Source organism: Bidens hawaiensis, unplaced genomic scaffold (genome assembly GCF_021521415.1).
Source record: "Bidens hawaiensis isolate Kalapana, Puna unplaced genomic scaffold, B.hawaiensis_p1.1 tig00030532_1, whole genome shotgun sequence".
NCBI classification, from domain to species: Eukaryota; Viridiplantae; Streptophyta; class Magnoliopsida; order Asterales; family Asteraceae; genus Bidens; species Bidens hawaiensis.
In genome coordinates, this window is record NW_027495095.1 from 76,237 (window position 1) to 88,742 (window position 12,506).

The 12,506-nt window shown below is 35.5% G+C and overlaps 1 protein-coding gene across 1 annotated transcript; it reads left to right on the plus strand.

Moving 5' to 3' along the window:
• Positions 1-1,207: 1,207 nt before the first annotated feature.
• Positions 1,208-10,405, plus strand: LOC143580594 (uncharacterized). The gene is made up of 10 exons (XM_077063570.1): positions 1,208-1,218; positions 1,335-1,452; positions 1,713-1,809; positions 1,897-2,003; positions 2,979-3,101; positions 3,706-3,859; positions 4,969-5,029; positions 5,112-5,464; positions 6,194-7,565; positions 9,948-10,405. Exons 1-10 carry the CDS (start codon positions 1,208-1,210, stop codon positions 10,189-10,191), a joined length of 2,640 nt encoding a protein of 879 aa, XP_076919685.1. The 3' UTR covers positions 10,192-10,405.
• Positions 10,406-12,506: the final 2,101 nt, after the last annotated feature.

Here is a 12,506-nt window from a genome sequence, read left to right on the forward strand (position 1 = left end):
AATACTCCATTGGGAAGTCATTTGAAGCTCACCAAAGATCAGTCTCCTAAAACTGAAGAAGAAAGATCGAAGATGACCAAAGTCCCATATGCATCAGCAGTCGGGAGTCTAATGTATGCAATGGTTTGCACTCGACCAGATGTTGCTCATGCCGTTGGGGTTGTTAGTCGGTTTATGTCAGATCCAGGAGAAAAACATTGGGAGGCTGTCAAATGGATACTTAGATACTTGAAGGGTACTCAGAAGATGGGGTTATGTTTCAGAAAAAAGGATGCCATACTCAGAGGTTACACAGATGCTGACCTGGGTGGTTGTAAAGGGACGTTCAAGAGCACTACCGGGTATGTTTTCACAGTGGGAGGGACAGCAGTTAGCTGGATGTCTAGACTTCAGAAAAGTGTGGCTCTGTCAACTACAGAAGCAGAATACATGGCTGTTGCAGAGGCCAGCAAAGAACTAGTTTGGTTGAAGACTTTTCTTGAAGAATTAGGAAAACAACAACCCGACTACTCATTGTACTGTGACAATGAGAGTGCAGTTAAACTTGCAAAGAATCCAGTGTATCACGGAAAGACAAAGCATATAGGGATGAGATATCACTTCGTGAGGGGGTTGATCAGTGAAGGAACAATCAGTCTGAAGAACATCCCAGGTGCTAAAAATCCAGCTGATATGTTTACCAAGTGTGTGGTGCTGGATAAGCTGAAGCTTTGCATAGCTTCAGCTGGTCTCCAGAAATAATGTTGAGGAGACAAGGGTAATTAGGATGGTTTGAAGATCAGGAGGGATTTTCATTTACAGAAGTACAGAAGAGATGGTGCATTTCTAGGTCCGAAGACACCAAGTGGGAGATTGTTGGGCGATGTGGTATCCCCGGACCCACATTTAGACAACTGCATATTAAAGGAGTTAGGGAGGTTATTTTTTTAGCCGGCCCTAATCCTATTGGGCCCAATTGGGTTCTAGCTTGTTTAGCAAGGGAGTAGCCCTAATATGCGGTCTATAAATAGTCTCTTGTACTTGTTATTATACATCACCAAAATAATACAAACCTAATTACCCCGTGGACGTAGGTTGTACACCGCAACCGAACCACGTAAAATTCTCGTGTTCTTTATCGCTTTGATTTCTTGTTCGTGTGTGCCTTTTGTTCCTAACAAATTTATAACAATGTTCATATCAATTTTGCACTTGAAAATTTGACCTAATGGTGAAAATGTATATATTCTTTGGTCAATTGGGTTAATGTGTTATAAATTTCATATAAAGGAGTAAGCTTTGAGACTTTTTGCTCGATTAAGCATGCAATTATTGAGCATTCTATGAAAGTGCAGGATAACTGCACATTGTATAAAGAGAAGGCTCCTATGGCGTACTTCTTTTGTGCGTAAAGTATGCAGGGAAAGTGAATATTATGAGGATATGATGCGTTATCTTCGAAAGAATTTGGCGGTAAGCACTATTTATAGTATGAATGATGCATATTTGAACTTGTGAGATTCTGACTTTGATAGCGTACTTGTGCTATCATATATAAACTAAACATGCACACTATATTTAGTATCATGACACTCATGTTTTATCCATGCTCTTTATGTTGTCTGTGTAGGTTCACTAATAACCTTAAAAATGAATGAAGGGTTTATTTTGATTCTTGTTAGGTTTCCGTGATTGAATGATGCAATTAATGATGTTTTGTTTTTTTCTTGCAGCTGTTTCCTTATCATCTTGCAGAGTATGTTTGTCGTGTAATGAGGGTTACTCCATTCAGATACTATTGCGATATTTTATTTGAAGTCATGAAAAATGGTACTAGCTTCTGTTATCTGAGGACACAAATTTGAAAAATACTATAATATTTCCATATGTGCAGACTGATGTTGGTTTTAAATGCAGAACAGTCTTATGACCGCATTCCAAATTTTAGTGCTGCTGATGCGTTGCGACTCACTGGGATAGGCAGAAATGAGTTTATTGATATTATGAATAAATGCAGATCTAAGGTATAATCCTACGATATTATTTTTTCAAACTTATGTAGTACATTTCTGTATATGTGTGTGTATCTGTAACACTCTAGACAAATCTCACATTGGCTGTAAATAGGAGAGATGCTAGATTCATTAATAATGTCCCGCCTCAATACCAACAACACATGTTGGGCACGTTCTACGTGGATCAGAGGAGAACTTCACAGTTAAGAGTGTTTGTGGACAATATTAGTTGGTACGAGAGGCGGGATGCTATAATATCAATCACGTGTCCTCATAGGCTCATGCATATTTAAGCCTGTAAATGAACCGAACGAACACAAACGGAGGGTGATCGTTTGTTTAACTACTGAACAAATGATTGTGTTTATTTGTTAAGAAAATGAACATGTTCCTGTTCATTTATTTTCGTTCATTAACAGTGTAAATGAACGGTTCGTTAACGAACATAATTTAACATAGATGACTGAATACCAATTAAAAGTAAACGTGAACATCAAACTATTGGGCCAAAAATTTAATAAAATGAGACTAAATTGTAATGGGCGATATTTGAATCTTATAAAACTAGAGTAAACTATAACGAGCCAAGAAGTTTAAATGAATATATGAGTGAACATAAACAAACGAACTTAAACAACCGTAAACTTCCAAACATAAATGAACAAACGAGACATGTGTTCATGTTCGTTCATTTAACTAAATGAACAAAGAGTTTCGTTCATGTTCATTCATAAATTAAATAAACATACTTTGTGCCGAACGGTTCATTGAACCTTCTGTTTGTTTGCATGCCTACACATATTATCTAACATTTTATGTTCTCTACGTGTTGGCTCAACATGAAAGAAAAAGTTGAATATGAATATCCGCACGCCCTTATAGATTTACTACCTGTTCACAATTATTGTCTAAAAATCTAAATACAACCTGAAGCATCTTTTTTCCTTTAATCTAATTATTCATAATGAATTCGGAGCTATTTAGAAAATAATGTGGAAGCTGAACAAATCAATAGCTAGAGAATCATTACCCACACATCCAGTAGACATCACAATTGAACCTTGGTGGGGAGTTTGTCTTGTCAATTTCACATTGGAAGAATTTAAGGTAAGGTGACTTGTATCTCTCTCTTTTATTGTATTTTAGTCAAGAAAATTGCACAATTAGGCCCTCTGATTTGACCAAATTGTAAGTTTAGTCCCCATATTTTAAAAATTGCAAACTAATTTCAAACATATGTGAATGTGAGAGAGTTGCACGCTTTGTACCCACCATTAATCCCTATTAGTTTTAGAGGAAAAGTGATGTAATGTGCCATTCATGTGAGGGTAATTGTGTCTTTTAAAATTTGAACCCCCAGTAAAATTGTCTTTGATGTGAGTTAATCACATTTTATATGAAACCCTAAAAAAATCGAAGGTTCGGTTTAAAAACCCAAGGTGATGAAGTCGGCGTCAAGAGTTCTGGAGCTGAAAAACTATTTTATTTGAGTTTTAAAATTGAAAACACATAATTATCCTCACATGAATGGGGCATGACATCACTTTTTCGTTAAACTAACTGGGATTAACGGTGGGGACTAACCTCTCACAAATGCTTGGACTAATTTTTTTTATACAGCAGGGGACCACACTTGCAAAATGGTCAAGCCACAGGGAAGAATTCATGTTAATTAACAAAATACTGATTATAAGAAAATAAAAATATGCAGAAACTTTCAGAAGAAGAAAGTGGAACAATTGACAAAATATGCAGAGAGGAAGGAAATGCATTCATGTTATTTGACCCGGTTGTGATCAAGGGTCTTTACCGTCGAGGGCTTATATACCTTGATGTATGTGTTTATGCTGAGGATCGATTTAAAGGTAGCACTTTGTATTATTTACCATTATGATACTATAAAATCTGAAATATTTTGTGTTTATTATGTGAATATTGTCATTTCAAAAAGGGAGACGAAAAGGGTTAAAAATGAAACCATAATGACTCAAATGGTTGAAGGTTTCAGTTTTGAACTAGTTAAATGACCAAACCACATGTAAGAAAACCGAGCTTAACATTTTTTTTCAGCATTTTTTTTATTTCATTTGAATGACGACTTATTAGTATTACTAAAAGAAAACTAGAGAAGAAGATCAACATAAGAAGAAAAAAATAACATATTAATATGGTAATCAAGTAAATGTAGATATTTTTACAACTTAAGTTTTTCACTATATTAGATGATTTTACAGCTGGTTGCTAGAATTAGGGGTGAGCAACTTAACCGCCATAACCGTTTAGCCGAACCATAACCGACATAACCGAACCGATTTAACCGATAACCGACATAACCGGTGGGTCGGTTTAATGAAATTTTAAAAACCGTCAAATATGGGTCGGTTTTGGTTAAAGATAATTCCAAAACCGCCATAACCGAACCGACCCATTTATTTAACCAACAATATGTTTGGGATTAACTTCCACCAAGCATGTTGTTGATTATATCATTTTGATGTTTTTGGTTCGACGTTTTTTTTATCAAATGAAGTTAAATTCATTGTTTGATTATATAATGTCATTCTTTTTAATATTTGGTATTAATATTAACGATTATATACTTTGTTAGAATATGTCATGTTGTTTTTTGTAATAATCTGTACCAAACTTTTAAGACCAATTACATTTTTATGGTTACGGTTAACCGACCCATAACCGCTCACTATAACCTACAAAACCGATTAACCATAACCGCCATAACGGGTCGGTTATGGTTATGGTTATGGTTATGGTTATTCATTAACCGACATATCGGTTATGGTTATGGGTTTGGCTCAAAACCGCCCCAAACCGACCCATGCACACCCCTAGCTAGAATTAGGAATTGAGAATTAGTATCCTTTACTATTTTATGTAAAATATTACCCTTTTTCGTGATTGTTTTCATGTTTGCCCTATTTATGAAGTTGGAAAGTTGACATTTTGAATATTACAGTATGCAGGCTAGAAGGGTTTGTTTCAAACAGAGAGCAATCATATGAAGACCCCATTGAGGAGTAAGAAGATTGTTAATTTATTAACTAGTGCAAGAAGAAAAGTATATTATAAGATATTGATTATGGGAACTTCACTATACAGGTTGCTTTATGCTGTTTTTGTGGTTTCAAGTGAGAACTCAACTGTTGCTGAGCTGGCCACAACATTACAGGTCCAGCTGTCACAACTACAGGCTGCTGCTTCTTTTGCTTGTCGTTTAGCATGGGCTGTTAAACTAATTGACCCGGGTTCCATGCTTCAAGAACCAACTTCTCCTAAAAATGTAGTATCTGATGATGATGAAGCTTCTCGTACTAGTGTCGGATCCTTAAACATGTCTGTTGATTCCACTGTTTTTGACCAAGATTCTTCTGATAACTCCGGTTATACTCGTGTTGCTTTCGTTGTTGATGCTAATATTACATCTTATCTTATGATGGGCTCTGTTTCACCAGGTAAGTTTATTCCTCATTAAATGTTTTTGATTATTTAGTTTACCTATCAGTCTATCACTTAGCTGGGAATATCAAGAAAATAGTTATTTTAAACATGACTATACCAAAATAGCTATTTGACCAAGTTTAACATATAGTCATTGACTTCTCTACAAATTTGTCGCTCGTCTATGCGTTTATTTAATAAACAAACGAAGATGAACACATGTCTCTTTCCTTCATTGTATTCGCTCATTCAAATTCGTTTATGTTTTTTTCTTCCACGTTCATGTATGTTGTTAGTTTACGTTTCTTTATGTTTGTTCATTCGTTTACATTCGCTAATATATTAATTCAAGTCCCCCCCCGATTACAACTTAGTATAGTTTTAATAGCTTTTTAGGGCCAACACGTCGTTCATCACATTACTTTTAGCTGGTTTTAGCTCTCTTCAGTTATGTTCATTCGTTTACATTCGTTAACCTTTCGTTTATATTGTTAATGAACGAACATGAACATGTTCATTTTCTTAAGGAACAAACACGAACAAGAAAAGCCCGTTTGTGTTTAATCGTCTGTTTGGTTAAGGTTAAAAGAGCGATCTATTCTCCAAGAGAAGGAGTGTTGATTATAATCATTAGGATTTCTGGTTTCTTTCCTGTATATATTGAGGGTTTCCTTCCATTCTAATTACAGCATTCAGATATTAATCCCAGTCTTGTTTATAACCGTTACGTGTATCTTCTGCAGGCTTAAAGTCGCACGCAGTAACATTATATGAAGCCGGGAAACTAGGCCACACAAGCATAAAAGACCTCTGCAACGATCTTAGCTCATTAGAAGGAGCTAAATTTGAAGGAGTTCTTCAAGAATTCGCCAACCATGCATTTAGTCTACGGTCCATTTTAGAATGTTTAACATCAGGAGGAATCACACCCACCTCAACCAACGAAGACCCCGGCCCCACTACAGCTGCACACACTGTTAATGAGTCCGATGATTCTGAAGACACCAACGATGTTGAAAAGATAACTAACAAGAAAACAAGAAAATACAATGTCGATATCTTACGATGCGAAAGTTTAGCCACACTCGCAGCCACAACTTTGGACCGATTGTTCCACCGGAACTATGAAATTGTCGTGTCGATGTTACCGCTCCCTCATTCTTCGGTCCTTCCCGGGCCCAAAGTCCCAGTCCATTTTGGCCCGCCTTCTTACTCCTCAATCACACCATGGATGAAACTCGTGTTATATTCAGCTGCATGCAGTGGCCCGATATCGGTTGTGCTTATGAAAGGTCAGTGTTTAAGGTTGCTTCCTGCACCATTATCTGGTTGTGAAAAAGCCCTTGTTTGGTCTTGGGATGAATCTTCTGACGACAAGTTTGACCAGCGTTTGGTCAATGGGAATATACTGTTACATTGTTTAAACTCATTTTTAAAACGCACAGCTATATTAGTGCAGCCTTTAAGCAAGTATGATCTTGATGATCATGGAAAGTTTAACACAATGGAAGTACCTCTACCCTTAAAAAACTCAGGCGATTCGGTTGCCGATATCGGGAAGGAACTTGGGCTCGATGAAAACGAAAGTTTGAAACTTAACTTTTTGTTGGAAAATTTGGGGGACAAGATATATTCGTTATGGACAGTCGGTTATATTCGTTTGTTGAAGCTCTATAAAGCGAGTGATCCCAACAGTTTCAATTCTGATGAGTACGAATGGGTCCCGTTGAGTATTGAATTTGGAATTCCGTTATCAAGTCCGGCTTTATGTAATAATATATGTAGAAGAATTGTGTCGTCACAATTGCTTCAGACGAATTTGTTTACTGATCATCATAATTCAATGCAAGAGCTGAGGACAATGTTGCAAGAGGTTTGTTCAGAGTATCAAGCAACTGGTTCAACTGCAAGAATGTTTTATCAAAGAGATCAACCAAAAGCTGACCAGACGAAAAGTCAAAGTAAAGTTCTTATGACTTATGCAAGTCAAAGATGGAATCCTCTCACAGACCCTTCTTCTCCAATATCTGGAATGAGTGATCATCAAAGATTGAAACTTGCTAATAGGCAGCGGTGTGGCTCAGAAGTCCTCAGCTTTGATGGCAGCATTTTAAGGTATTGATGTTGGAATTTATTCAATTATATAAATGGCTTTCGACGGAACCTCTCGCTCCGAGGGCCGGCATATAATCTATTTACATATTTGAAGAAAAATACTTACTTTTCCTCCTGAAAAGTGTCAAAAGTTTAAAAACTTAATATAATGTAAAAATTCATGTTTTAACCAAAAATAAAATAAAATTTTTCACTAAATTCATGGATTTTCTTAAAAAATCACATTTTCTTCGTAGCTGAGAAAATTTGGAGGGTCCAGCTCACATTTTCCTTCGAAAATCCGACTTTATTGTTAAAGATAAATCTCTATATAGTTTACTTATCTTGATCAATATTAATCTGGAACGAATGTTTGGAAGGATATATGCAGTTTGATTAAGATAATTTTCAGGAGATAAAGTTGAAAGTAAACACAAGGGATGATAGAATAATTATTTTATTATAGTTAATAAGATATATAATTAGACCTCACCATTTCAATTTGATTACAAAGATAAAATACTAAACTAATCGACGTATATGAACCATTGCACCTATTCAGAAGAGGCGACAGTTGGCTTTGTATAACTAGCTTAACTGTATTTTGACCCACCCCACCTAAACTAATGTAATTACCCTATTTTAAATATAAATATCATCATCATCATCATCGTACTCAGTATATCCCACCAATAGCAATGCTATGGTAGGGTCTGAGGAGGGTAAGATGTAGACAGCCTTACCTCTATCCCATAGGGATAGAGAGGCTGCTTCCGGTGAGACCCCCGGCTCGATAGTAGTTTTGCATCAAGCCTTGGACATAAGGCACATAGCACTCAATCATCGGGACACTGGCTGATTGGTGCATGTGCCCTTGTCTTTCGGCTATCAACGCCACCACATGATGCCTGATTACCCTTCCGCCACTTTTAACGTTATTTTCACGAGATTAGTAAAATAACGTCAAAATTAGTGCAATTTTACTTTTGCCCACCCGAGGGTTCACACATATATACATTATATGCGCGCACCGCAAGCAGGGCTCATTTTAAATATAAATATATATATATATATATATATAAAGAATTTTGATGGAAAGGTTCTAAAACTTAGAATTTTGCCAAAATCTTCCATGTTGTGTCTGCGGACCTAAATTTCTGTTTCTGTTGCTTTGCATTTCCTTCACGTTTCTGTGAGCCCGACTTGATTTGTTTATTTCATTACGAATACCTTGAAAACTGCAAAGTCTTCATGTTCCAATCTGAATTTGAGATGTAAATGACCTGCATGTCCTCTGATGTTTAGCATCTTATAATTATAATTTGCAGGATTATTTATGTCGTCTTCATCTATGGTAATTTGTTCCTTCCTTGATGCTGACCCGTTTGCTTCTTCCTAATCTGGGTCAGTGGTGATTGTCTTTCCCTTGTGTTCTATATTTTTGAATTTTGGCGAAATATGTCATCAGTGTTTGATCTGTTCTTGATTGGTCAAGTGCCACCTTTGATATACACATCATATATCCTATTGAGTGTTGAAATAAGTTGTCCCATCCTGATTTCGATTTGATGTTTTCTGATGGTTGAGATCTTCTTCCTGGTTCTAGTTTTTTTTATTTGTGATCAGCTTCAAGTTAGATTCTATGAATGTTCTGGCTTTGCTCCTTCTGATTCTGAAGTGTCTTGATTAATGGCCACTAATTTCTGTGATTCCTTTTTGATCGAAAGACTAATTTATCAAGAAATTATATGGCTTTTATCGAGATCTCTTCTTGATAGTATCGCAGTTAATTGGATATTAATTTGGTTATATTGATTTATTCTGGTCTGGTATTCTGTACAGCCTTCTATATGAGTTCTTTGTCCAGAATTCTTGATGGAGATAAATCTTTATATAGGTTCCTTATATTGATCAATATATATTGATAAAAAAAAATGTGTGGAATGATCTATGCAGTTTGATTGAGATAATTTGTGGTAAATAAAGTTGAGAGTAAACACAAAGGGATGATAGAAATTCTTGTATTAGAGAATATAAGATACACAATTACACCACAGCAATTCGATCTGATTGCATAGATATATACACTAAACTAACCGATGTATATAAACCATTGCACCTGTTCAGAAGAGGCGACAATTGGCTTCATTTTACTAACTTAACCATATTTTAACCCACTTAAATTAACTTAACTACCGTATGTTAAATATAAATAATTATGTATATATTTAACCCCACTCTCTTCATTCCGCCAGGGACTATATGCTAGTTTAATTATCACGAAAGCCGTTATGCACAGGTTGATATAATGATCAATTATTGATAATTCATTATGATCCCAAATTTGACTGTTGATGTTCTTCCTTTTTGTGACAACTTATGGGAACTGTGATGATATTGCAGATCCTATGCTCTTTCACCTATCTATGAAACTGTCATGGGTATGTTTGAAGAAGCCTCTGACTCAACTGGCGTTAAACCAGATGACACAGAAAGCAGAGAAGCTATATTGCCAGGTGTCAATCTTCTATTTGACGGATCTGAGTTGCGACCGTTTGATATTGGGGCTTGCCTTCAGGCTCGACAACCGGTTTCTTTAATTGTTGAGGCTTCACTCGCATCCACTTCATCCTCTGGCATCAAATAGGAGCCAGATGCCAAAGTGTATATACAAAGTTTTTCTGTATATTAATCAGGACAAACCTCTCTCTTTGATTTCTGCTTAAATGCTGCTCATGTTCAGGTATGCATCTGCGCACAAACGTTTTTTATCCGTTCTTTATATTTTGTTATTAATAACTTGAGTTATTGAAGATTAGTAAAACAATATTATTACAATAGTTATATAAATCTTTGAATAAAAAGTTAAAATATATGCATACATTTCATGAAAAGGTGTAGATTGTCATTAATGGGTATATTGTAACAGTTAAATCATGAAAAAGTGCACCTCAGTTAGTAAATATTCATATGCTAATTTTGGCTCAATACATTAAATCTTTTTCAATCAAGTTCTAATAACGTACTTACAACTTCGGTGTGTTCTTGCTCTAAGTGTATTTGCCTCAAACTTTAGTTTTTCTTGGATTATCTCAAAGAGGATTTTGTGTAACTTAGAGGGCTGAAATAATTCTTTTAGAGAGTGCAATACATGATCAAAGTTATTATCTAGGACTCTGTTTATTATCCATATCCTAAACCATCAAATTCACGCACATATAAAAGAAGAATTTTTTGTCATTATCCTCATGTCTCTTGAATATGTTCATGATATGATCTCCAAGGTTGGTAAAGGTAAAATGGAGAAGCTTGAAGGATACGGCCTTAGGAGGTGGTAGAAGAAGATGCATTTTCTATTACTATTTTAGGTCGTGTATGAATAGAGTACACTCATGTAGGAAATTATGGAGGATGAACTCTTATAAGCAAGATGGCATTGGGGTGAATGGGAGAATGATCGTTACGTCTACACAATCTGAATGATATGTTTGATTCTCTCTTTGATACATGCTGAATCCACAGTATTATGGACTAAAGATGATGCTTTTAGTAAGAAGTTTATAGTCACTAATTTTAGTAACACTATAAAATAATGGATTCAAGCCCGTGAAGTAGTATAATGAATTGATACGTATGCTGGGGAATTCTAAGAGCATGGGGTGAAGGTGGATGAATCCTTGTGTCAAGTATCATAAACAACTTGCCTTTATATTAGAGGGATTCAATCATATGCTTAAGCAAAAGATGGAGGAACTCATTCTTGTGCAACTTGTAAGCCACTTGCATAGAGTGTAACTTTTAGAGACTTGAGAAAACAGCTAATCGAAGGACATTTTGTTTAGTTAGTAGGGTAGAGGAAGGTAGGATCATTATGCTCGACGAATAAGTTCAAGGTTAAATAGATGCTCTAGGACAACAAAATCTAAAAGATCTTGTTAGAAGTGTGGCAAACCCAATATGAAGCTTATGGTTTCTAATACTAATAGTCTAATAAGATATTCCGAATTGAATATTGATGCTTAATGTATGTCATGACGCGCACACGACCTGCTATTACTTAAATTGTTGGAAAATTGAGTTGTTATACTAGTATTTCTAGTACTCATCACTAGCTGGCAATAATAAGAGTTTTCAAATATTGAAGACATTGATTATTATTTCATATGCATGATTTTCTTCATTAATAGGATTTTCTTCATTAATAAGAAGCAAACTTGCGTTAAAAACTCAACTATGGAATATGCCTTTATAACATTACGGAGCATGATCTATGAGATTCCATTATGGCCGAAACCAATATCACGCATTTCCATTCTATATGATAATGCATCCACTTTGGCCAATCATATAGCCAAGTGCACGATGACAAGTCTATTGATCATGAATGTTGTGATATTAGTTAAGTTTGTTTGGATACAACATAATTTGGCAAACTACTTGCCTAATAGTATAACTACAGGCTTACGGCACAAATTTTATATATGGATAGGTTAAAAGTCCATTTATATCTCTAATGTCGAGACAACCAAATTCCCTTCTAATTCACATCATAAGAAAAGGCTCAATGTGTACAACTAGAGATTGGACACATCACTACATTCAACCCAAGGTATGCATTTAAACCTGCATCAAAGTTTAGATCTGGGTTTATGCTCTTTAAGTTTTCGGGAAAAAAATGTAAAGAGCATGTGCCTTATCTAAAGCAACTACTTTTATGAGTATGAAATGTTAAAACCACTTCAATACGAATAATACATGACTTTGTATACACTCATGGATGGATAACGACACAAGGCTTAGTACTGGCCAATTTGAACATAAGAGATATCTGGAAACTTGTGTGCATGTTATTTCATGCGTTCAGGTGAGTTGGTTTCAATCTATAACGCACCATGATTCTTGAAAATATAGGATGTGTAATGTACTAAAATGAAAATTATATCATTAACATATCATGCATGA

Excerpts from the sequence above, each read along its gene's own strand:
- LOC143580594 (XM_077063570.1), top strand. Across the intron at positions 3,860-4,968 it reads TGCTGAGGATCGATTTAAAG|TATGCAGGCTAGAAGGGTTT; the intron begins GTAGCACTTTGT and ends TGAATATTACAG. Across the intron at positions 5,030-5,111 it reads TATGAAGACCCCATTGAGGA|GTTGCTTTATGCTGTTTTTG; the intron begins GTAAGAAGATTG and ends TTCACTATACAG.